Source organism: Recurvomyces mirabilis, assembly GCF_035927965.1.
Source record: "Recurvomyces mirabilis strain CCFEE 5264 chromosome Unknown scaffold_1, whole genome shotgun sequence".
Taxonomy (NCBI): domain Eukaryota; kingdom Fungi; phylum Ascomycota; class Dothideomycetes; order Mycosphaerellales; family Teratosphaeriaceae; genus Recurvomyces; species Recurvomyces mirabilis.
The window spans coordinates 1041902-1067015 of record NW_027041935.1 but is presented as its reverse complement, the minus strand read 5'-3'; the positions used below and the strand labels follow the sequence as shown (position 1 = coordinate 1067015).

Here is a 25114-nt window from a genome sequence, read left to right as displayed (position 1 = left end):
AGCTTGTAGAATAGAAGAAAGCGTACGCTATGTATATCAGCTCATACCGACGGACAGCAGACCTCCCAGTGTCCAATTGCGTGCCAGCGCTCATTTGCCTCCTGGCGCTCATCTCACCGCTCAACTACTCTCACCTACTCAGCTTTCAACGTCAACCTCACACCCTCACACCACCCCATTCTCCTCCCTCCGCCTCCCAACCTCACTCCTAACCCACTCAACCCCCACCCTCCTCCCCTCCCTCACAAAACTCTGCTCCACAGTCCACCTCTCCGCCCCCCTCAACCGCCTCTCCAACGCCCGTCGATTCGAAACACCGGCTCCGGACGCCCGGCATTCGCCAACTCCATGATCTGGGCATTCGAGTGGGTTTCCGCCAGGCGGAGCAGGTTGCCGTAGGCTAGCATGCGGGGTTCGGCGTGGAAGAGGATGGAGTCGGGGATTTGGGGCGGGCAGTGGCGGTAGGTATGTGGGGTGGCGAGGTTGCGGCCTAGGTAGATGGTTTGCGGGTTTGAAGTCGGCGGGGGTGAAGGTTTGGGCGAGGTATGTGGTTGGGAAGGTGAGTCGCGGGGGTATTCGTGGCGAGGTGGAGGCGGAGGCGGGGAATGCTGCTGGCCCTGGGGGTGCTCTGGGGTCGGTGCGAGGGAGACGGTAGGCCACTTTTGTTGTGGTAGCTCGATCGCTTCTGGGGTGGCTGTTGTGGATGGTGTTGGGAGGCCCACGAGATCGATTGAAGTCGGTGTTGCATGGATTCTGCCAGACTCGATCGCAATGATGGCGTCCAGTGCTTCAGGGGTCAGTGCATCTACGAAAGCTTTCGCGGCACCGTGGCCATCAGTCTCGAGCGATAGGGTGGCCTGCTGAGCCTGTCTAGCTTCAGCCTCGGTTTCGGCTGGTAGGGTATGCTGTGTGTAGGTATGCGATCGCAGCTTTCCCTCCGTCTCAAACCCCTCACCACATTCCACACACCGATGAGCATGCTCATGCAAGACATGCATCGACACACCGAGCCTACTCTCATTCGCGAAACCGCACGTTGGGCAGCACGGCTCCGCAGCATGATCGTACCGCAAGTGCCGATCCATCATATCCTTCGTCGGGGTCGCGAGGGCGCAGACTCGACGGCGAGGACAGGTGTAGTATGCCTTTGTGTCATTGTGCTGAGTACTCATGTGCTGGTCGTGGAGAGCCTTGGTCGCTGAAGTGTGCGGGCAGCGTAGGCAGAGCCATGGGTTCTCGGCGTCGTGGACGTCATGGAGATGAGATGACTGCTGGGCATGAGTAGGGAAGTGCTTGGTGCATTTTGTACAGGGAAAGTTATCGGTGTCAAAGGGGATGGTCATGATGGAATCGTGCTCGTAGCTCTCTTTCTGCTGGGATGAACAGTGCGTATTGGACTCGCACGCTTTCTGGTAGCTTGATCAAGTGGGAAACCTCCTAGAACTTTGGTAATACTTATGTTTCGATTCGATTGACGGGGTGTGTCTCGAGGCAAGACGGAACAAAGGGACTGTACTTGCCTCACAAAGACATTGTGTATCGCAAATCCACTTGCTCGGTGATTCACTAACCTGAACACAGTCTGCGAAATGTGAATGATCCATTGAGTCTGGACTGAAGTGGCCAACCTGAGTTTACTTGCCTTGAGGTCCTCAGAGGCTGCGAGATGGCCCATAGCCGCTGCTCAAAGACAATCCTCGGGATAATATCTTGGCTCCCAGGAGCACCGGGAGATGATTCGTAGAATTATGATGGCGATATATGTTCACTTCACATCAAGTCGCATCTCCAGCATAGAAGGCCAAAGCAGACAAGCGGTGAAGAACAGAAACGTAACGTGTAGATACGCTCTGCGGATTTGGTCTAGCAACTCTGTCCACACCGGTTTCATCCTTATGGGTTGGAGATGACCAGCTCTAGCTATTCTCATTGCGTTCAGGACTGGGGAAAAGGATTGATGTTGAGGAGTGAAAAAAATTGGCAGTGATATCGTGGTGGCCTGGAATTGTCTCGTCTTGACCATGGGCGAGAGCAGATGCCAACAGTCACGCCTTTGACCGTCTGGTCTCGTGCTGTTTGACGTTGGTGAGGTCTGCCTTTCGGTCTATATGGTTATGTGGTGTTGTGAAGCCCAGAAGCCAAAGTGAGCTCAGCAAAATTTGCGTGCCAAGAGTAAAAGTCACGTTCCTCGCTAGAAGAGCCAAAAATAGCACTTTCTTGGTCATCCTCACTTCTCACTGACTTCGCTTCCTCCATGTTTGGTGTCTGCACAGCCCTAACGAACCAGAACGATCCGGGCTGAGCGTTCTCCAATTCCAACACAAGCATGCAGCGGACCGCTGCATCAGCTTATGCTTCTTCGCAAGTCGACCAACAGCATCGTCCGGGCCCAGCCTTACTTGTCAAAGCTGTCACTAAAATCTCACGATGCTGACTCCAGCATACGACCAAGCGCTCACGACAGCTTAGCCGCATGCAACCGCTACCGATTCTGAGGTTACAGTACTGCGGCTTTTGCGATCAGATCATACAGAACCACTGTGCAGCATATCAGACTCTTGCCAAGCAGCGCATGGCTATGGGCGCAGTCAGAAAGTGGCTGGAACGTAGTGCTGCTCGTAGCGGACCTACGACCGTGAGAACGGTGAGTCCGCGTGAGATGGGGAGGTATATGAGACGCTTGCCCGTCCCTTCAATCGAAGGATTCTCATCATACCAACGACTCGGCAACGCAATCTTAAACCAACCATTTTCCTTATTTCCTTTGTATCTGTCTATCGTTACATCTTGCTACGTTCACTACTGGAAATCGACATCTAATCAATATCACCAATTACCTCGACTATTACACCAGCTTCGAACATCTCTACCAAGCACTGTCAATCAGCAACGATGCCTTCCTTCACCACCGTCGCGGTCGCCTCCTTCTTCGCCATCGGCGCTTTTGCTCGCCCAGCTGCTCAGGTCGAGAAGCGCCATGGTGGCGGATACTGCCTGTCCGGGGACGAGGCCCAGCAAGTCGCTACCAACTACGGCAACCTCATCGCCGATTACACTGATGCCTTAGCCGACGCTGCTTTGGCCCCAAGCTTCACCGACTACTCCGAGTCCGTCAACAGCCTGATCAACGAGTGCCCTCAAGGTTCCGCTGCTCACACCTTGCCACTCCTCAGTCCCAGCTTCACCAACCGCAGCTCCTTCGAGCTCGGCCAGGGCCAGCAAGCTCCCATCAACTTCTATCAGCTCCAGATGTGGCACAGCTGTGACACCGTCATCGTCCGCTGGGAGACGACCAATACCGCCAATATCACCAACGTCCGCCCTGTTGTCGGCATAATCACGATGGAGACTTGCGAGGCGCCGGCCGGGAATCAGTACCCTTACTACGTCGACACCGTCTACTCCGAATTCGATGCTGCCGCCTGGCTCTCCAACATCCGCGACGCTGGTTTCTGCCCACCCGCAAACACCACTACTGCCGCAGCTTCTTCCGCCCCAGTTGCTGCGCAGCCTGCTGCTACCACTGGCGCTGCTGGCGGTCCTGCAGCTGGGCATTAACACAGTTGAGATGATGATGATGGGATGGATATGGGAGCGATATTGCTCGATGGTAGATGCCATGCGCTTCAGGACCTTGTACAGCCTGTCCTGCTGGTAGCGCAGTGGATGATGTGACCTGGGTAGCGAGGCGTTTTTGGATTTTGGTCGGCTTGCTTGGGCGAGCTTGTGTTTCTGTACTGACAATTATATCATACAAATGGGTGTCAATGGAATGGAATATACCTCTCCGATCAGCTCAGGTCCTCTCTTACCAGCTCACAGTCCTGACGCGCGAGCAAATGAGAGCAGGAATTGTGAACACTGCTGAAGTGATCGACCATTACGCTCGTATAGTCACGACTTCTCCAACCTCGCACATCTCGCCTCATGCGCTTCGGCCTTTGACGGTGCTGTGCCAGATTTGTGACTGCCAGTGACTCAAGTCTGCAACACTTGGGCCATGGAAGACGAAAAAGCAATCTGCATGTCGCCTCCAGCAAGGCGACACATTGCATATGCTTAAGACATTCGACCACTTCTGGGCCTGACCAGCGAAGCAAGACACTTGGCGGCAAGAGACGTGATTTGAGATCGGAGGCATACCAGAAAATGTAGAAGTTGCCACTTCTGGTCGGGATCGACAGCCACGGTGCGTGTTCAATACTTCACGGCCAAGTTCGTAAAGAATCTTTGCTGTCTTACATCCACCTGGCACGTGTAGGACGATACTTTCCTGGGGCACTTTTTGCCTCGTGCCTAAAAAGTGTCTCATTGGGAAGATGACGTTGGAGACACATGGAGGGCTGCTCTACTTCGATGTGTTCAGCGGTGTGTCGCCATGAATTTGGGCTTCACCTTCGCTGTTGAGGATCATGGCGTCGATGTATAGAACGATGTTCGATGCATACAGTACATGTAACTGGAGTTGCGAGATCGTTGAAGGGCTGAATGCTTTGACCTAAGAAAGTTAAAGTGACGGCAATGGCCGGGAATTGACTTTTTGCTTGAGCCGCACTTCCATCTTCAATCCACACCCAACTTCTTATTAGCATGACCCCTATCTATTACGAGATCCATCCTGCTAGCCATAATTACACATCATGGACCTGGTTTCTACCTCGTGAGCCACTATACTGCATCTCCGGACTCAACGTCTTATGACATGCGGCGAACCGGGCATAAGACAATCCTTGTGGCGTGCTAAAGCCTACAGTATGCCTCCCGACTTGCGTCATGACGGCGAATTCAAAGTGTCCTGTACACTACATGATGGCTAGGCTAATGCTGCTGCATTCATGAATGCAGCCCTGTCACGGAGACTACCAGCGTTGGCAGTCTCTGCTTGGCAGCAGTCTCTGCTTGGCGAAGCTCATCAGGGGTGCTGAACTGGAGCGGGTCATGCGAAGTCCATGCTACCCACAAGCTGATCGCCACTTCTCGTTTCGCTGTGTCTATCCATGGAAGCTGAGGTATCCTTATGCCTGAGCCTGTTCGCCGCTACAGTAGCTCTTTCGACCGGGCATTGACCTAATCGATTGCGTTACTCCATAGCAGGAACCTCAAGGCTCGGCGCGCTGGCCGGCATTACCAACGCCTACCACTTCCGGCAGACCGTTGTGTACGGCTCGCTGCCGATCCTTATGCGTTGTAGCGGCTTTTGATGAACTATCGTATACACTTTCGAAGCACGTCAGCGAGCTTTCTTCTCTTGGACGGAAGAGCACACGCAGCTCTCCTTGCACCGGCCTATGCCTGCTAGATCTACATGGAGATAACCGACCCGAGATCTTCTGTGAACTCAGAGACAGCGTACTGTAGGGTCTCTGGTCTCACCCATAAGGTAACCATCAAGAAGCAACTTTTCGACCTACAAGAAACAGCTGCCTCGGTATAGTAGTAGCGGTCCCAGACAGACACGGAGGATACTACCTTCTAGTGCCGAAGCCAGTGGTAGCAAGGATTTGGATAGCTCCGGAGCGAAAGTCAGCGTTCATGCCTTACCCACAAGGTTTGTTACCCTTTCATACATAGCCTGGTGCCATTCCTGTGCGCACCCGCTGACTACAGGATTCCTCATCCTTTCCCTCCCACACATCGACGAACGTCAGAACATGTCCTGGCCAGCGAACACAACCCGCTCGAGATCGTATACGAAGAAGGACCTCACTGCTTTACCACAATTGCCTGTCCCGAAAGATATCGTCGTACCAGCACATCTATTGAGCCTTACAAGCGACCGGCAATCATGGAACCCAAACCGCGAATACGGCAGGGAGTCGTCCTCAGAGCGTGAGGACTCCAGAGACGGATTTGACGTTACGCGCATCGCCCAGCGGCAGCATAGCATCCTTCACCAAGCTCGGCAACGGGCAAGATCGACCACGGCTGAACGTCCTGCGTACCTTCGGAACACAAGTCTGCCCATCGTACCAGGGCGCTCTTTGCAAAGCCTCATACAAGACGACAACGATAAATTTGCTGTACAGTCAAGAAAGCGACGATCTGCGCCTCCTGTTCCCACGATCCCGCCCGTCCACCTTGCACCGGAGCGTGCAATATTGTTTGAACGTTTGGACGCCAAGCGCACCAGTCGAGCTTCGCGGACGTCTCAGGTCATTCTTCCTGACCAAGAGACCGACGCTGCTCAATCCGAGAGCGAGTGCACTGGAGAAGAAGACCCATTTTCTGCCGAGCAATTTATTGTTCCGGACTTCGGTAGCAGGCATACGAGCTGCGAGTATTCCCATGGTGGAGATCTTGAGGCAGGTCGGCGAGAGGATGGCGATAGTTTATACCAGACGACGTCGATTGTTCGGCGAATCACAACGAACCGTTCCGTCCAGGTTGCCAAAGATGCGGTGTCGGGGATGATGCGAAAGAGCAGCATGCATCAGACGTACGAGAAGGCGAAAGCTCGTGGTGAGTATCTGCAGCGGAAGAAGTGGGTGCAGTATCTTTTCGAGTACACAGTGTACGCCTTGCTGCTCTGTTTCATCTACTTCGTCCTGGTTGGTCTCCCATTGTGGAGAGGCGCGGTCTGGTGGTTCTACTGGGTTGTGGCTACGAAATTTGTTGTCTCGGGTACATGGTCCATCACCATCGGTCTAGCTGCATTGTAAGTGATGGTAGTTCCATCGGCGTGGTCTTGTAGAGTCCGCTGACATTTCTAGCTATGCTTATGCGCCATTACTCATTCAATTTGAAAAGGAACCTCCAATGCCGGGAAACGTTGCAAACATAGACCCAGCTAAAACGCCAGGTGTGCACAACACTGCACTACTCATTCCCTGCTACAAGTCGGCGAATATCATAGGGCCAACTTTGCAAGCTGCACTGAAGATATTCGCTGCGCACCATATCTATGTGATCGCGAATGGCAACTCGCCTACACCACTCGACAATACCGAGGAGGTTTGTCAGCTGTACGGTGTCAACCACATTTGGTCGCCAGTGGGCAGCAAGATTGTGGCACAGTTCGTCGGCTGCTATGCGGCCAAGCAGTTCGAGAATGCTCTGCTGATCGACGACGACTGCGCTCTGCCTGCGAACTTTCCGATCGTTAGTGAGAGACTTTCCGAGAAAGTCAAGGTCATTGGATACACTATCAAGTCAGTTGGGCCGGACGGTAGCAGAGGCACGCTGTGCCAACAAGCACAAGACATCGAATACAAGATCAGTGGCCTGCAACGAGCATTCGCAGGCATGATCGGCTCAGCCACATTCCCGCATGGCGCGATCTCGCTGTGGAACACCAAGTTCTTGATCCAGACATTCCACACGCACCCGGGATTTTCGGTCAGCGAGGACTGGTTCTTTGGCCATGCCGCTCGGAAGCTAGGCAGCCGAATCAAAATGTGCACCGCCATCTTCGTCGAGACCGAGACACCTTCGGCCATCTTCTTCGCTGGTGGCGGTTCTCGTGGAGGCTTCGGTGAGATGACCATCTTCAAGCAACGTTTCTTCCGTTGGAACTTCTTCTTCGTGAATGGAATATGGTTCAACTTATCTTATATCTTCGGCAGCTGGAAGCTCGGCTGGTGGGAGATCGGCGCCAAGCTCTTTGTCTTCCAGGAGGTATACGAGACATTGCTATACCTGCTGGCTCCTTTTGTGGTGCCCATTTCGTTCGTGGTCAAGCCAGCGTTCTGCGGATATCAAACTCTCGCCACCATTGGACTATACTATGTCAACGTGACGGTAAGTATAGGCTTATGCTATCCAGTTATGTCAAGACTTTGCTGACCCTTACGTCCCCAGATCTTCAACGAAATCCATCTTCGCAGGCGGAATGAGCGTGTCGGCTTCATCGCTCTATATGTCTACTACACTGGGTATAAGATGGTGCTTACCGGAATCAACATATTATCCTGTTACTGGTCGCTATTCAAGTATGCACGATACTTTGCTACAAGGTGACTTGCTTCGCGTCCTGTCAAATGAAGCAAATCACTAAATGGTACTGCAGACACCCAAAGGTCATCGAAGATGAACGTGCTGTAGAGGTAGTGCTACGCCTCGAGGATGCCACACCACCGATGCAGCGCAAAGAGAGCCTAGCCCGTCAAATGCACGTGACAGCAGTCGGGGCGCGGATAAACAGCTTTTCAAAGAATAGTCGTCTTAGCACACTGAGCATACAGCCTGGCGATGTGGCTGCTGAGGCTCGCTTGACTAGGACACCGGGTGCATCTGGCATCCCTACCATGCCAATGATTCCTAGCGTGCCGGTCTCGAGCAATGGATCAGTCTCGGATAGCCGAGGACATTCGATCGATGGCGATCATGAGTTGAACGAAAAGTCTTCCTGGTATAGTGATAAGGCACCATCGGATCCCTTCACAGCACCTGAGGACTCAGAAGTCTTCGACTTTGCAACCTCGTCCGGCGCGCCGATTACCAACAGTGCGATGGCGAGCAATATACCTGCCCGACCCGATAAATCCGGGCCGACATGACCATGCTCTGATGGAGAGCCTAAACCAAAGACGCTCGCGATGTCCACACGTCGGTCTTCGCTCCGGCATGCTCATCCAAGCGCATAGGGCGATTAAGAGTCCCCACGAACCACGACTTATCTTGCGATGCACGTCGCTAGAATCCTGCTTGTGAATGGCGCGGACTGTTGTATCATTGTGTGTATGCTCGTGGTCATCCGCTTGGTCCAGAAGTTGGGCAGCTCTGCCTGTAAGCGTCGCGAGCTCTGTTCCGTATATTGCCTTAGGATAGCTCCCGCAAGCTCCTAAGTCGTCGCCCTGTCTGCAGCGAGATTGGCCGTCGCTCGTCTTGCATTGATGGCTGCAGCTTGATGCGCTGGCAAGAAGCTCCCCACTTTATACCATCGCAAGCTCGTATAGTCCTTCGCCAACTTCGTCTAGCGGCTCTTACGACCTCTCGGAAGGTTCAACGAGTATGCAAACCATGTTAACTTGCATTGATATGCTTTTGTTGCAGAAGACGGCGTTGACTTGAGATGCACGGCACGACAAGTCTTTCCAACGGGATACTTACCGACATCAGTTGTGCATTGGACACGCAGCAGCGTCCCCACGAGCTTAATACAACTTCATCACCAGCCATGCGAATTTCGAGACATTGTCCAAATCATGATGTTCGGAATCTGAGACAAGGTTGCCTTCATTTCGCTACGATGGAGCCAAGTTGGACACATGATACTCTCTACCGAGCAATTATGCAGGCATTGGGGCGAAGTGCATGATGTGAAGCGGGGCGATTGTCGAACCGGTCAGCTCGAGTTATGCCTGATTGTAAGATAGAGCCAGATGTTCATGAAACCACCAAAATCTCGAGCACGAGGACAGCTTTCGAAACGATGTCCTAGCATACCAATGCGCTTAGACGTGTGTGGCATTTCTGTACAACTTCAGACGGTAGTGTACAGAATTTACGGCATCGTTCCAGTTGCGCCAGGTCGATGAATGGTATTGACGATGCCTGCAGACGTGCATGGCAGCTGAGAGTTGCCTTGTTCTAGCTCGCGTTACGACCTCCCTGCATACGCCCTGCTGCAGCTCCACTGTGAGCTCGAGAACATGTTGATGCTTCGTAAGGTCCGGTACCTGCTGTTACGTTGTACGCAACGACGAGGGAGGAACGAGACTCGACCTGACAGAGCTGCTTTCTAGGCTGCGTTTGTGGTCTGAACCATGCCGTGCGCCCGGGGCGCCGGCAGCCAACGCACTTATGTACACCCTCTTGTACTATGCGTAGGAATCTCATGAGCCGCTGGATGATCCTTAGCCTACATATTCCTGCCCCGTAACCCTTTTCTCCCAATCTGCTGCACATCCCCAACATCTCCTATTTGCTGGCCGAATCACTTCACTCGGGCTTCCCACGGCTACTCCCAGCCATCTAACAGCAAGCAAGATGCCACCTGCTGGAGCCATACCTGTGCCGCCCCATGACTGGCTTCCAGGTCAAGCTATCTACGATGAACCCATCGGGCATCACGTCGTGGACCCGATTGCCACTGTGTTGGATGACACAATGCCTTTCACAAGTCTCAAGCCCAAGAAAGGCAAGACAGTAAAATATTCGGAGCCAGTGCCGACATCTTACAAAGGCTACTTCTTGCGAAAGGATCCACTACCTGGCCAGAAACCCCACTGGGGCCGAGTTGGCAAACGTGATATCGGCCTTGACAGTGCAAAGCTACTGCAGATGGCTCGACTCCATTTGAAAGGAAGGACTGGAGCGCTGGAGACAGCGTACAACAATCTGACATCGAGTCAGCAAGGCGTTGTGAACAACGTGCGCGACGTCGAGAACGGCTTAGAGAGGAACGCAAACGCGGAATGGGTGTTGGCGGACGTTCATCGCTACGGTCCCGAGCGTTTTGGTAACTTGACGGATGTCACCAAGATTGGTGTCATCTTGCGAAGGCAGGACAAGCAAAAGGGCATGATCGACACCAAGACAACAAATCTTGCCACTACCTATTACGGCCCGGACGAGATCATCGACCTCCAAGCTCCCACACAGGGAACCAAGGAGAAGTCAGGGAAGGCAAACGGTCGCAAGAACTCATCGCCATTGGAATCCATTCGTCGAGGTCGATCACCAGACATCTTTGATCCGGTCAACATGAACATGAATCCCTTCGACGAGCCAATTCGACATCATCAGCCAGTGCAGCAGCCATGGCCAGAGACCATGGCCCCGCCACCGGCTCCAATGGTGCCACAATATCCCGACCCGGTCGCAGCGATGGGTGGCCATCCGGGCCCGCCACCGCCAATGCCGCCGCAGAACTTCAATCCGTTTCAACCATTCCCTGGCGTCATGGAGCCCCCACTGCACGGGCCCATGTACAATCATCACGATCATCGCGGCCCCCGTGCCCTGACACCAATACCAGACCCGACTCGACTTCGCCGAAACAGTAGTGCCAAACGACTAAGTCGTGTAGAGAATGAGAACCGTCGACTCGAAGCTGAAGTAGACGAGCTCCGGGATCGAATGGAAGCTTTCCCGATAGGTAGCAATTCTTCCGGAGCTAGTGCACGAGATCGCGCGAGGGATAGGTTCGAGGCGTGGAGTGGTACTGGCGGATCGCGCACGCCTCAATCGTCACCGCCACGCTCCGAAGACCTGTTCTACGAAGAAGGTCGCCGCAAGCATTCTCGTGATCGCAATGGTGGGCGTCGCAACGAGCGACAATACCGGGGAGAGAGGCGTGATGGCAAGTACAGGACGAATGAGCGAGTAGAGGTCCGGGCCCACGCAGCTGGTCGCCCGCGACGACTGTCAGGTCGGGATTATGACCGTGACGAGTATGATGGCAGGCGTTCGCCGCCTCGTCTACAGCGTGCCCACACCTCAGACTACCCACTTGGCAGCATAGGCGATCGACGTGAACCACGATACATTGCTCAGCAGCCGCAACTGCGCCGTCAGCTCACCGACTACCCTGATGCAGTGCCTTACGCTGAATACACTACTACTGGTCGACGAAGAGGCGGCCAAGCGTCGAGTTTCGATCCCATGGCCGAGATGTTTCAAGCGGGGAGGCGAGCAGGGCGTAATGACGGACACTATGATGGACGACGGTCGGAGTTCGTCGAGGCTGATAGAGACTACTATCATTGATGCAGGTGATTTTACATCGACAGGAGACAGCTCAATACTGAACAGAAATGGGACGATGGCTTTTGTTGCTTTCATGCGCGAAACTCAGCTTAAACATGCAGCTTGCTTTCTTGATTGGGTGCGCCTCACGGCCGGATCTGTAGATGACCCTCACAGCCCTGTATGGATAATTCTTGAAGTGACTTTATGAATATTCATCGTCTTGCTCCACCCGTGCGATGATTTTCCAGCATCAAGTCCTCGTCAAGTCGTCATGCGTGGTACGGAGCATCGTCCGCTTGCTTTCATCCTCTCGCGACTCCGCCAGGTCCACTCAGCGCCCTGCGGAAAACCCTGGTCGGAACACAGCCGGCTCTTATCTTAATATGAATGCCAGACCGGTCAAATACCGTTGAATCATATAGACTGGATGGCTCTGGTCATGGCTGCGTTTGTTGTGGGTCGCACTTGCCACCCTCATCAAGATGGTTATCGTTCTCGGCCTCGACATGATGCCTCAACAGACTCCCTCTTGCCTTAGCTCGGCTGGTGAAAGTCCTGAGCTGAAGGAGATCTGCTTTAAGCTTGCGAGGAAATGCGAGACGTGCAGTGCTCATCATCTTTTCGGAGTCTTGGTCCACAGTACGCGCGTGTTTGCGAGCGGCATCTAGCTTCGCCAACAAGCCGTCCATCTTACTCCAATCGCTGTCAGGATCATTCAGGACATCCATGGCAGTCTGCACCCCCTCAACAGCCTTCTTTATCTTTCGATCGCACTTCTCTCGCTCCTTGAGACGCATACAGCCGCCACATTTGCGTGAGATCCGGAATCTCAGGTATGGAGTTAGTCGACAGTGTTTTCGGTGCTGGCCCTGCAGCATATTTATTGCTTTGGAGAAGGAGCCCAGGCAGGTGCTGAGCTGGAAGTCAAATGCGTGACCGCACTTGTGTTTGATTGTGATGACCTTACACATCTTGCAGCGATGCGGAACAATGTGAACTCGACGAAGGCGGAAGATATCGATAAATCAACGCATTGGCGGAGGAGAGTCGGTGTTTCCAGGCAGCAGACCGGGTGTTCCCGCTGTGGGTCCGTCACTAGAAGTGGCAGGAACGCTCGGAATACTTGTTCACCCCGGCGTTCACGTGAAATGCACTGCTGAGTTTTCATTCGAGTTGGAGGTTCCCCATTGCTACCTATCCTTCTGGTTCTCGTCGCACGACTCCATCTCGCGTATTCCATGCCCCTACGTCGTTGCTTCTGTATAAAAAAGTGGCAGTGGCGCAGGTGCTAATGCAGCTTGGCGAGGATAGAGTGTCCGTAAAGTCGCAATCTTCCCATCCACTCCGGTATGTGTGTGGGCCATGGTCCTTGGAACAACTGCCAGCTCCTCGTACAACACACCGGTGCCTTCAAGCTCACTATGGTCATGGACTTAACCCAATAGCTCGGGAAGTCGATCGATCGTGCGCCAGTTGGCGGAAAGTACAACTGCTTGAGCATGCTTGGAGGAGCACTCTACTCCACACTCCCGCACTCAGAACGAAAGCCGTCGCAGAGCAAGCTCGACTGTGTCATATATCGGATTGACTCGGACATCTGCTAACATAGGTTGTGTTGGCATGTGCGCACAAATACCTGAGCTTGCGCACTTCGTACTTTGTCGTGCGAGGATGATGATCAAGGTCGTCGGTAATTCGGCAATCGAGGTCATTTCTCGGAGTCGCAGGAAAGGTCATAAAACCGTCTCGCGTGATCAAAGCCACATGCTAGCTAGCCAGATGCACTCCAAGCATAGCAGTCCTCCGTTTGCGAATCCCAACAAGCACCAATGAGCAATTCTATCTCGAGATCCCAGCCTCGGAATCTTCTCAAGGTGGCTTGTAATGGGTTATGAACACTGGCCCATACACGATGTATGTCTCGAATATGGTAACGGATGCCGCTTGCCTCGAGTAAGCAAACATGCCATGCTCGTCTGCCCGATCCTGCACGATACGCGCACTTCGCATTATTCCAACCGTCTCTCTGACACTGCGGGATGGCCTTTGCGGTATATATCCCGAATACCTTCTCACACCGGCTTAGCCACCTTCCTCAACTCCTTCGCACCCGTCACCGGATCGTGAAACTCTTTCCACGAGAGCGGATACATCTGGTGTCCTCCCTCACTCACCGCCATGACCACCCCGAGCTCGTTCTTCGCCGTACTCAGATAGTAACTCCTCTCATCTCCCAAGCTGATCACGACGGCCCTAACCACGTCCCCCACCCTGAAACTCTCTGTAACCTTGACCTTATCGATCTCCGTAGCACGAATGTCTTGTTGCTGTATCAATGCTGGAAAAGGCTCACCACAGACGCGTTCGCCTGTATTACCAATCGCGAGGATGGAAATATTTGCCTGCCGAGGATTTGTCCTGGTGATCTTGCCGAGGATTGTGGTGCCCACTTCGGGTAGGGTAGCGCTAGATGGCCGCAAGATCGAGAGCGTGGGCGTTTTGGAGCCTTTGGTCGTGGAAGGTGTACTAATGATCTGACCAGCTACGCTTGCAAAAAGATGGTCGCCTTGGATATGCGTCCCTGCGCCCACATTATTGGAAGCTGTGGGGCCCAAGTCCTGCCCAGGCAGGGCTACTGTGGTTGATGACATGATTGATTATGTTGGACACTCATAAGGCAATGGGTGCGAACATCGATGTATGAAACAAAAATGAAGGTTCACGAAGCCTGGCGAAGCCTCAAGTCTTGGCGCAAGCTGGCGCGGAAGGTACGCCTTTGTGGTCCATATAGCTTCGATCAACGACGGTATACTCGCGATGCAGGAAGACATTATGCCTATGCTAGACCTATGTACAGACTAGAGTGCACTCCAAATCCTCCAAATGCTTCTGTGCCAACACTCTCCAGAAACGCTCCGACGCACCACTACGCCAGTAAATGCAGATACTGCTTAGACCAATTACTGACAGTACTGATAGCAGGCCAAGAGCAAGTAGGACCGCATGCTTGTAAGCGTCCAGAACAAAGTGAGGCGGTGGCCAGATGTACCAACGTCCTAGTCGCAGGTACTGCCACATCTTATAAGCCCTGATTGCCGTCCAAGCATGACCTTTGGATCAGAGCAGAACTCGACTTTAGCAGTTGCAGCCTTGGTTCTGCTCGCCAATGTTGATGGGTATCGTCTCAGGGAAGTCGGGATTGAAATCTTGCGACTCTTCTTGCGCAAGCGCGTTTCTCGCGATAACTGTGCATTGGTTAGCATGTCTTAAGAGCTACCGAAGACAGACAGAATGTAAGTTTGTACGCACCCTCGAAAGCCTGCTCCACATTCACCGCTTCCTTCGCGCTCGTCTCGAAATAAGGTATCCCACCCTTGCCCTGACAGAAAGCCATTGCCCTCTTACCGCTCACCACCCTCTTGTCCTCGCCGACATCCACCTTGTTTCCCAGCACCACGAATGGAAAGCTCTCGGGGTCCATCGGGCTCGCTTGAATCAAGAACTCATCCCTCCACGAGTCTAATGTATCGAAACTCTTCGCGTTGTTCACATCATATACTAACACACAGCAATCCGCGCCTCTGTAGAAAGCCACACCTAGCGACTGGAAACGTTCCTGGCCAGCTGTGTCCCAAAGTTGCATCGTCACCAGGCGGTCGTCAACCAGGACTTCTTTCGTGAGGAAGTCGGCGCCGATGGTAGCTTTGTAGCTTGCGCTGAATTTCTTGTTGACATATTGGTTCATCAGAGAGGTTTTGCCAACACCGGAGTCACCCAAGATGATCACTTTCAGGAGGATCTTCTTGCGAGAAGACATGGTTGTGTGATGATATAGAGAGTTTTTCGGAGGTGTCTGTTTTGCGCCTGTAGCGCCGCGACTCGGTGGCGGACCTGTACTATCTTTTGAACAGTATCTCTGACTTGACGAAACGGGACTGGTTCTCCTGTAGGCACTGTTTGTGGGTGTGGTGTTTGTCGTATGCTGTAGAGAGACTTGGCTGATAGCTGGCTATGTCATGAGGGCAGCACAAGCAGCTTGTAACGGCTAGAAGCTTGGACCAGTTGGCGACTTGTGCACGTGACAAGATGCACGATTCTTATCAGGACTATACCGTGAGTAAGATAGATAAGGTTGGCAGGAAGAATCAGACTTGGATAATTATTCAAGTCTTTTCTTTTCTCTTCCTTTACAAAACGGAAAGCTCTGTTTCGTGGTTATGGGAATTACCGAGTTACTTTCACTACTAATTTTGAGATCCGGACTATCAGCAACGGAGCAACACCAAAGTGATCACGTATAGGACCATTTCGCTCGTGATGGGCTCCTGCAAAACGATTCTCTTTACACAAGATGCAGTCGCAACTATGACTAGGCATGTCGACCTGATGCGAGGTCAGGAAGGTGGTAACATGGATTCCAACCCTCACCAACGGTGACTACGACACCCGTCGTACCGAGCCTTCTCAGCACTTACCCTAGGACGATTGCAAGACCAGGCGGAACGATTGCAAGCAGCCAGCAGCGCCTTTTACCGAGAAAGCGATGGCAGAACTATCAGAGCGATCTCGTAACGCCCTAGCTGATAGACACCTCATTACCAGCGCCTCGAAGGCTTTGTGGCCTCTCGCGGACACTGAATTCTGCGCACAGGTGCAGGTCAAGATCCTTTGGCTTTGGCAAGCCACGATGGCCTTGGTTTGGCGCCCTTGCCACGGGGAACCTTTGCAATGTAATCGACGCGGTGCTCGATCTCCAACATAGATGGAATGGCTGGCGCCAGCACCTTGCAGCGTTATGCTCCTCCCCAGGTGGTTTGTACAGCTGTCATCTGCAACTAATGATTACTGCTGCTAGAGTCCGGAGCCGCTTGCGACCCTCGAGTCAGTACCGGTGTACCAAGAGACCAAGGATGCCCTTGGCGCCGGCGAATGAAGTCTGCCTGTTGTGCCCCTCGGGCGTAGGTTCGCCAGGATCGTGGTACTGTGTTTCAGAGCAGACCATATGACCAGAGACATGGCTGTCATTAGATGAGACGAGAGTAGAGTTTGCATTCAAGCGTCCAGACAAGTTCTTCGAGCCTTACCTACCGAGGCGCCTCGTAAAAAGACGAATCACAATCGGGGACTAGCCACGCACGCCGACAAGGTACCGCTGCCACCGAACCGCGATTTTATGATGGCACAAATATTCTTGCCAATAACACCACCGGCACCTGTCGCCGGCTTAGCCTGACATCTGGCGCGCGCCGAGACGATCGCTGTGGGGTAGACTGGGATCGCGGATCGCGATCTTTACATCATTTTGCTTCGGTACGCCGCTCACTGTTCGTGGCGATGCTTGGCCCAATAAACTCACCAGGACTCAGGTGAAATGGGACAGCTCACGGATGCAGATGCCGATAGCAAGTACGGCTATACGTCTTCTAGTGATGGCTGAGCTGTACGAGACACGTGTTCGGCTGCCCGGGACAATTCGAAGCTGCAACAACAAGTACACAGCTCTGGTGTGCTTCAATCAGAGCCACATGGGTCGCGCTGCAGTCTTTGTATCTTGGTCTGAAGCTAGATGAGGCCTAGTCTGGACGCAAGCTCTTGGCCTGGCCAGTCGCGTGACGAGATGGTTGCTCGCCAACGGAAAGCGTGCATCTGGCTAGTCCACATCCTTCTAGATTGTCTAAGCCTCCCGGAAGCTTGACAGATCGGACGCGTAGGTTGCAAGCAATGTCAGAAGAAGCAGTTTATAAACTGAGTAGTACCGCCTGCGTCCCTACTCCTGCGGCTCATCTGTCTTTCCCTCCAAGCAACAAGGACGCGACTCAAAAACCCGTGCACGTTTCGACCCTTTACTACCATACAGTCATCTTCATAATGCAGATCAAGCACATTGTTCCAGCCGCATTGGCTGCTTTCGCGGTCCAGGCACAGAACAGCACCATGAACCTCACTGCACTCATTGGCTCCAACAGTAACCTCACAGGCCTTGCTGGACTCCTCCAGCAGTACCCTCAGGCGGCCGCCGGTTTGGCAAATGCCACTAATGTCACTTTGTTCGCTCCCAGCAATGATGCTATCAGCGCTGCAACAGCTGTACTCGGCTCCTCCAACGGCAACACCCAGGCCTTGGTCCAGGCTCTCCTCAGCTACCACGTTCTGCAAGGTGTCTACCACGCAAGCAACATCACTGCTACGCCTGCGTTCCCACACACGACCTTGAACAACACTGCATACAGCAATGTTACCGGTGGTCAAGTGGTTGAGTGCCGATTGGTTGGCAACACGACCGTTGAGATCATTTCTGGTTTGAAGACCATTGCCAATGTGACTCAAGCCGTAAGTACATACTTCAAGCATTGTTTGGGCTATAGACTGATGATTCTCGCAGAACCTGAATTTCACCGGGGGTGTTGTCCACGTGATCGACAGCCTGTTGCAGATTCCAGGCAACTTCTCCTCCGTGGCAGTCAACGCCAACCTGACCGCCTTGCTCGGCGCTACCACGGCAACCAACCTTACCTCAGTGTTGGACTCCGCCAAAGACATTACCATCTTCGCTCCATCGAACAGCGCTTTCCAGGGTATTGGCTCGGCCACCAGCAACTTGACCGCTGCGCAGGCCGCCCAGATCCTGGAATACCACGTTATCAATAACACCATTGCCTACAGCAGCAGCCTCGCAAACGCGACCATTCCCACTCTTAACGGTGGCAATGTCACTATCACAATCGAGAACGGCACCGTCTTCGTCAACGGCGCCCGTGTCATCAACCCAGATATCCTCATCTCCGGCGGTGTCATGCACGTCATCGACTCGGTCCTCAACCCCAACAACACCGCTGCCAGGGGTAATGCAAGCGAGTCCGCCGCCGCTACTCAGTTCTCTGGTGCCTCTTCCGGCACTGTCGTCCCATACACCAGCGGTGTGCCAACGCCAACGACCACAATTGCCGTCCTCGTCACAAGCTCGACCAATGTCGCCTCAGGCTACACCAGCCAAGCCCCCGCCGGTGGTGTCAGCTCGGCTGCGGTCGGTGGCGCAAGCTCTTCTAGCAAGGCCGGCGCCGCTGCCGTGCAGACCGGTGCTGTTGGTGCTGCTGCGCTTTTCGGTGGCGCTGCTCTCTTGGCCAACTTCTAAACGTAAGAGCTGCAGTACACAAACAAAGGGATGTAGATGAAGTGGAGCAGGAGTGGGATGGTGGTTGTAATAACGGGTGACGAGCAGTGATAGTTCATGTACATCCTCGCTACGAGTACCGCTCTCATCCTTGCAATTACTTGCCGACTGAATGAGTCAATTACTTGCCTACTGAATGAGCAGAACGACTACGACTCGGTTCGAGTCTGGTCGCGTACGCTGATTACGTGCCGGGTTGTCACTTCGCCACTCTGAACCGCCCTGGCCTGATGTATCGAAGGCCAGTCGCTCACTGCTTAACAAACGTAACATACGAGAGATCTCACACTCGCATCATCTTTTCGACTGATACAGTATATGTGAGTTATTGCATGATATACAGCCGGCTAATCTCACGCAGCCATGACGTTAAGGCTTTCGTGATCGTGCAAGTTGTAAGTATAGCCTCGATGCTGCCACTGGCCAGCAGGAGTGAGGAGCTACGGCAACAACTCACAATACAGGCTGTGCTCGCTGTGCTCGAAGGCAAAATCGGCTAGACAATCTTCTCAGGCTCCGTGGCCTCGCGACGCTCTGGCGACTCGTCATCGCTATGCATCCTCTTCCCAGACAGATCGCCACCTTCCATGCGGAGTGTGGACGAGTAGAAGTTCTTGGTCTTCCACGCCTACGAGAATGGTCAGCTCTACACCCCTTAATCCATGTCCGAGGAAGACTTACAGGAGTTCCGATGTATTTGATGCCCGCCGGATCCTCAAACATCTCTGTGACTTCTTCGAGAGGCTTGCCTGCTGTCTCTGGGAACATGAAGAAGACATGGATCGTCATGGCGACACAGAAGACACCGAATACGATGTATGTTCTCCACTGTAGCGATTTGTCAGCGTGGTGTGAAGTGAGTTTTGATATGATTTGTCTTACTGTAATGGTTTCGAACGCAGGTGGAACGAAGTAGCCAAGTGCAAAGTTGAATGCCTACATAATGGCGGGTGAAGGGTCAGCAAATGCTCCAAGATGTACTGCAAGGCTTCGCCATCAGCTTCTTACCCAGTTGCCAGATGTTGCGAAGGCTACGGCCTTGCCACGCAGCTCGTTCGGATAGAGCTCTGGGGGGTAGATCCAGGAAACAGGTCCCCAGGTTGGAGCCTTTTGGAAATCGTCAGTGGAAGGTTCTCATTTGTGTAGATTGATTGGTGCCTTACATAAGAAGCGACGAAGAGATACGAGCAGGCGATGACGGCCTTGCTAGCAGCACCGGTGACTTGGACTTGAGCTTCCTTGATCCCGTTGACACCACCGGGTACTGGCGTGCCTTTTCCACCAAGGATGCCTGCATTTACGAACAGCCAGGTCGCCATCAGACACGAGCCGACTAGCAGTGTTGGACGACGACCAACGCGGTCGATCCAGATCAGAGCGGGAACAGTCATGACCACGTTGATGACATACTGAATGCTTGATGAGACCAGGAGAGTGTTGCCGGTCAGGCCAGCCATGGTGAATACATATGTGATGTAGTACATCATTACGTTCATTCCTGTGAGCTGACTCCAGATCTGGGTGAACAGCCCGATGTGGGTGCGGTTGATGTAGCGGGGGGTGAAGAGGGTGAGGTAGCTGATCTGCTTGCTCTGGCGCTCGATCTCAATCCATTCCTTGATTTCGGCGAACTCACGCGCGACCCAGGGACTGTTGACGTCTCCATGGCCGTGCGTCAAGACGAGCACATCCCTGCATTCATCCCAGCGGTCTTTGGAAGCCAGCCAGCGAGGAGATTCCGGAAGGATCGTCATGCCGAAGAAGAGAACGATAGCTGGGATCATCTGGAGAGCCCATGGAACACGGAAGGCGCCAGTCCCCTTTAGGAAAGAGCAGCCATATGAGATGAAGAACATGATCATGATACCCCAAGTGATGGCCCACTGTTGAGCACCCACGAGACGTCCTCGCTTGCTTGGCGGCGCGATCTCGGAGATGTAAACTGGCACTTGAGCAGAGCAGATACCAACACAGAAACCGTTGATGACTCGGCCCACGATGAGCATGGCGATGTTCTGCGAGGCGGAGACAATGATGCAACCGATGACCCAGATCACGGCGCCGAGCATGATGGCACGCTTGCGGCCGAATCTATCGGACACGAAGCCGGAGCAGAGCGAGGCGAGCCAGGAACCGCCAGCCATCGAGGCTGTGATCCCACCTTGGACATTTGAAGTAGGACCAGTGCATGGCACGTCACCTTGGTTGAAGTAGCAGAGGTATGGCTGGGAGCATGTCAATGATAGGCCAGACCACATCAACCTAAAAGGTTCGGCGATTCGCACTTACCTGGGTAGCTATGATGGCGGACATGGAAGAGATATCGAAGCCGAACAGGCCACCGCCAATGATGGAGATGGCCGCGATGAGGTAGACATTGCCGAACTTCTTCATGCTGGGCAATCGTTGATGGTGTGGTCAGGGACAAGTTGTGTGCCTGGACAAGGCTGTGTTATTATCAGTCGGACTCGATGTAGCACAAGATTCTGAAGGGGGAAGAGTAATGGTCCACAAGAAGAAAAAGAAAAGATTTATGAGGAGCTCATGAATCCTCAAATAGTGGAGGAGCCGGTGGTCACACGTACAGGACCTTGTACTCATGACTCCGGCCAGCAGTGAGTGGGCGAAGAGCCGCAATGAAGCGCATGCTTGTAGTCACCCGGGCCACCTTCACGGGGATGTCGATGTCGATGCAACATTGTCAGGTCAGCCAATGGAATGTGAGAACATGACCCCATCCTTCACTGTACCATTCTCGAGTACTTCAGCTTCTCGATTGTAGCCAATTGAACGACGTTCCAATAATCCTTCGCTACCAAAACCTAGCGCCGCACGATGTCAGTGGCGCCGTCACATCCATGCAGGTGCATGTGCTCTCCGCATTTCCTCTCCGCATTGTCCGTCTGCTCCGATGTTGGCAAAGTTCGATCATGCTGTTTCACTCGATCTTGAGGAGAAGCAGACTTCTTACTGGTATGGCAACGGACTTCTCATGTTTACTACTGACCGAAAAGACACGGAAACTAGTCACCGTTCTGCAAGCAATATCGTTTTCGGCTCACGGAACGGGTAGCTGAAGCCGCACACGAGGCGTTTTAGAGTTGTGGGTTATTTTCAAGCTTAGGTCATCAGCCTCACTTTGCTTTGCTTTCCACAAGTCCTTGGACCACTGTTCATTCACTTCGTCCGAACTCATGCAAACCAGGCTCATGCCGAGGGCGCCAGCTCACGTACCAGAGTCTCGGCAGGCATGCGTCGTACGGGATGTTCTGCCCAACTGTGATCCTGCACAACCTGCTCGTATCCAGGCATTTGACAATAACCCTGCTACGACCGAATGATCGTCAGACAAACAAAGCAGTATCTCCTAGCGTGCATCACACGTGTCGATGTCACGACAATCAGGACAGCGCTCCACGAGGCCGCTCGGGAGCAACGGCATAGCTCTGTAAACTTTACGACTTGGGTAGCAAAGATAGGCAGGCATGTGTCTATGCGCAACCACCATGTATGCTCGCATCTTTGTGCAAACCAAAGCAAACAAGCATTGTCTCCACTGATCATCAAATCCTTCTCTCGAAGTAGTGCTGAAGGCAGACGGACGACCAGGATGTAACAATGTTACCCTCAATTCAGACGGATATTTCTCTCCACTTCCCGCTACACCGCCGTGACCCAACACCGAGCACTGCATAATGTCTTGCAAAGGGGCACAATCGAGCCGAGAGGCTTACACGAGCGGTTGTGCAAGCTCTGAAATCTATCGCTCCTCAATCTCGTTGTCAGACTGGACTGCTGGAAGTGCAACATATGGGCATATTGCATCCAACTTTGTTAGGGATCACAATGACAGCGCATCAAAGTGCCTTTGCCCTGGAGTGGGGTCCGAGTCTGCCTCACGTCCTGTTGACAAGCATAGTAACAGCCATAAGATCCAGCACCGGCAGCTGACTGTGAGAAGTAGCACCAACAAAAGGTCCGTCCCACCAAGGCCCATACTGTCCATTGCCATTAGTATTCCGCTCCTGCTGGCTTTGGAAATTGATGTTGATAAAGATCTTGATATAGCTGGCCGTCTCCATAGACCTCGGATCGAGGTCTCTGCTCTGCCGGATGACTTCGTAAAGCGTACCTAGATGTCGGACCAACACAGCCTTGAACCCGACACCGTCGCCATTCTTCGCAGGCTCCTCTACGCCACGACCCCAGGCTCCTAGATCGGACAGTACACCATTTTTCTCGACCCATCCAGGCTTCTGCATAGAACAACGTGCCATGTGGCAGGCCAGCAGCAGGTACTCCTGCTCGCGAGTAAGGTCGTATATGAGTGCACAGACACCTATGGCTACACCAGTATTGTAGGTGAAAGTCCAGTTCGTCAGCGAGTTCTTCTTGGTATCGATGCCGTCCATCACCACACCATCCCCAGGGAGATACACGCATCGCAGGATCCATCCAATCGAGCAACGTGCGGCTTCGAGAAAGTCCGTACCACCCATATGGTGGTGGAGACTGAAGCGGTTCTTCAGCTTGCCGAAACTCGAATGGCCTTGAGGACCGCGCCTCAATTCGACTCGAGCGATGCGGACACTCAGCTCAGCAAACAAGCTCGTAGTGATAGCATTCAGATACCCCTCTCCAGGTTTGTTGGTCCAGTAGCATCCCCCCAACATGTCCTGCCCGCAGCAAGTATGGCGACCTGCTTGGCAGATGTACTTGTGGCATTGGTGCCAGATGACAACGGCTTTCTTGAGAAACTCCTCGTTGCCATCGATCTCGTAGATGCGGATACAGCAGAGGCCCCACCATAGAGTGTCATCGTTGAATTCATTGATCAGCATGGGATGTTGATCTTCGCAGCAATTGAGTCGAGCTTGTAGGAGGTCAAGGTTTCGATGGTCGCTGGACCAATCGATGTGGTTGGCTATTGCTGTATAACCGTTCGCCCTGCCCAAATAGCATTAGTACTCTGTTCCTCCTCGAATCTCGATTGCACCAACCATTGCCACCACCCTACGCCTCCGATACCGCCATCTGGTGTCCGAGACATCATGTAGACATCAATGCACCGGTCTGTGATGTCCTTCGAACTGGCTGGAGGCTGATATGGGGAATCTGCCCACGCTGGTCTGCGGACTTCAGTCCCAGCGGCAGCATTGACAGCGTCCGGAAAATTGACCATGGCCGAGATATCTCTATCAACGTAGATCTCATTTGCTGCTTGACGGACTACTAGTAATCTTAAATTATGGCGCGAGATACCATGCTACCAGAGTGATATGCATCATATAACATTACTGGATGCATGTTCCACATTTATGTCATGTCTCCGAGCAAGGGCAACTCAAGCTTCCCTGTCACATGCCAGTCACGGATTAGGGTCCAGGACGAGGCAGGCACAAACCGCGCTAATTAATAGTGTAGCGTGAACCTGTCATGCTTCAGCAACATACTTATCGGCCGTCAGGCAATCATGATTAGCTTCGGGAGAGAAAGGAGGAATATGGAAGCATATCATCGAGAGCATAAGTTGTATGCAAGATGAGCGACTGGATTGAGCAGTACTCGGCTGCTCTCACGGAACGAGATGGCCGCGAGCAGACGCACAAGGCATACATAGATGCTTGTATGGCAGCAGTGATTGTCGTCTGCGTTTCCATGTTATACTGATCGATTCCAGATACCAAGCTTGCCGACCGCACCGTAGCCCTCTCTTCCGAAGCATCAGCACCGCCCACACCCTCCTCACCAAAGCCATCATCGGCACGAGAGCAGTCCGGTACGCCAGTGAAAGGCAAAGCAGTAGTTGCGAGGGGTGGAGAGCAAGACCCCACGGACTTTCTATCACGAATCCGCCAAGATCTGGCCACTACACAGAAAGCCCGCGCAACCCTACAAGCCCAAGTAGACGACCTTACCACGTCCATCGCAGCCCTACAAACTCGGAACAAAGCCTCAACGACCCAGATAGCCCAGCTCACTCGACAAAAGGCAGAGGTGGAGCGCAAGCTCCGGGACCGTGAGGAAGAAGTGCGAGTAAAGACCAAGATGGCCACTGATGCTACAGACGAGATGGTAGCTCTAGACCTGCAATTGAATCTAGCAGAGGCCAAATCGAAGAAGCTGGTAGGCGAGAACAAGGACCTGGTGGACAGATGGATGAAGAGGATGGGTCAGGAGGCGGATGATATGAATCGCGACTCGAAGTGGGAGTGAGCTTGCATGATAATAAGGCTTTACATTCCCAGGCTCGTTATGCTATCCTGCGCCGCGCCGAAGTACCTTTGAAGCAATAATACAAGGACTTGCCGT

General features: G+C 53.1%; 10 protein-coding genes across 10 annotated transcripts; 5 read left to right on the top strand and 5 right to left on the bottom strand.

Annotated features, from left to right (window-relative positions):
• Nucleotides 1-281: 281 nt before the first annotated feature.
• On the bottom strand, nucleotides 282-1343 carry LTS14_000454 (uncharacterized protein; the record flags this gene model as incomplete). The annotated part of the gene is made up of 1 exon (XM_064833167.1): nucleotides 282-1343. One exon carries the CDS (start codon nucleotides 1341-1343, stop codon nucleotides 282-284), a length of 1062 nt encoding a protein of 353 aa, XP_064699436.1.
• A 1549-nt stretch (nucleotides 1344-2892) lies between these two features.
• Nucleotides 2893-3558, top strand: LTS14_000453 (uncharacterized protein; the record flags this gene model as incomplete). Its single annotated transcript, XM_064833166.1, has 1 exon — nucleotides 2893-3558. The coding sequence occupies one exon, from the start codon at nucleotides 2893-2895 to the stop codon at nucleotides 3556-3558; it is 666 nt and encodes a 221-aa protein (XP_064699435.1).
• A 2093-nt stretch (nucleotides 3559-5651) lies between these two features.
• Nucleotides 5652-8495, top strand: LTS14_000452 (uncharacterized protein; the record flags this gene model as incomplete). The annotated part of the gene is made up of 4 exons (XM_064833165.1): nucleotides 5652-6655; nucleotides 6711-7737; nucleotides 7798-7928; nucleotides 8006-8495. The coding sequence occupies 4 exons, from the start codon at nucleotides 5652-5654 to the stop codon at nucleotides 8493-8495; spliced, it is 2652 nt and encodes an 883-aa protein (XP_064699434.1).
• Nucleotides 8496-9927: 1432 nt separating this feature from the next.
• On the top strand, nucleotides 9928-11649 carry LTS14_000451 (uncharacterized protein; the record flags this gene model as incomplete). The annotated part of the gene is made up of 1 exon (XM_064833164.1): nucleotides 9928-11649. One exon carries the CDS (start codon nucleotides 9928-9930, stop codon nucleotides 11647-11649), a length of 1722 nt encoding a protein of 573 aa, XP_064699433.1.
• A 2054-nt stretch (nucleotides 11650-13703) lies between these two features.
• On the bottom strand, nucleotides 13704-14282 carry CSL4 (exosome 3'->5 exonuclease subunit ski4 (Csl4); the record flags this gene model as incomplete). Its single annotated transcript, XM_064833163.1, has 1 exon — nucleotides 13704-14282. One exon carries the CDS (start codon nucleotides 14280-14282, stop codon nucleotides 13704-13706), a length of 579 nt encoding a protein of 192 aa, XP_064699432.1.
• Nucleotides 14283-14766: 484 nt separating this feature from the next.
• On the bottom strand, nucleotides 14767-15448 carry YPT7 (Rab GTPase ypt7; the record flags this gene model as incomplete). Its single annotated transcript, XM_064833162.1, has 2 exons — nucleotides 14767-14876; nucleotides 14941-15448. 2 exons carry the CDS (start codon nucleotides 15446-15448, stop codon nucleotides 14767-14769), a joined length of 618 nt encoding a protein of 205 aa, XP_064699431.1.
• Nucleotides 15449-17352: 1904 nt separating this feature from the next.
• Nucleotides 17353-18763, top strand: LTS14_000448 (uncharacterized protein; the record flags this gene model as incomplete). The annotated part of the gene is made up of 2 exons (XM_064833161.1): nucleotides 17353-17961; nucleotides 18014-18763. 2 exons carry the CDS (start codon nucleotides 17353-17355, stop codon nucleotides 18761-18763), a joined length of 1359 nt encoding a protein of 452 aa, XP_064699430.1.
• Nucleotides 18764-19298: 535 nt separating this feature from the next.
• On the bottom strand, nucleotides 19299-21196 carry HGT1_1 (high affinity glucose transporter; the record flags this gene model as incomplete). Its single annotated transcript, XM_064833160.1, has 6 exons — nucleotides 19299-19430; nucleotides 19484-19630; nucleotides 19685-19738; nucleotides 19811-19909; nucleotides 19966-21027; nucleotides 21092-21196. The coding sequence occupies 6 exons, from the start codon at nucleotides 21194-21196 to the stop codon at nucleotides 19299-19301; spliced, it is 1599 nt and encodes a 532-aa protein (XP_064699429.1).
• A 1502-nt stretch (nucleotides 21197-22698) lies between these two features.
• Nucleotides 22699-23984, bottom strand: LTS14_000446 (uncharacterized protein; the record flags this gene model as incomplete). The annotated part of the gene is made up of 2 exons (XM_064833159.1): nucleotides 22699-23749; nucleotides 23803-23984. The coding sequence occupies 2 exons, from the start codon at nucleotides 23982-23984 to the stop codon at nucleotides 22699-22701; spliced, it is 1233 nt and encodes a 410-aa protein (XP_064699428.1).
• A 359-nt stretch (nucleotides 23985-24343) lies between these two features.
• Nucleotides 24344-25018, top strand: ATG16 (autophagy protein 16, interacts with Atg12p-Atg5p; the record flags this gene model as incomplete). The annotated part of the gene is made up of 2 exons (XM_064833158.1): nucleotides 24344-24428; nucleotides 24483-25018. The coding sequence occupies 2 exons, from the start codon at nucleotides 24344-24346 to the stop codon at nucleotides 25016-25018; spliced, it is 621 nt and encodes a 206-aa protein (XP_064699427.1).
• Nucleotides 25019-25114: the final 96 nt, after the last annotated feature.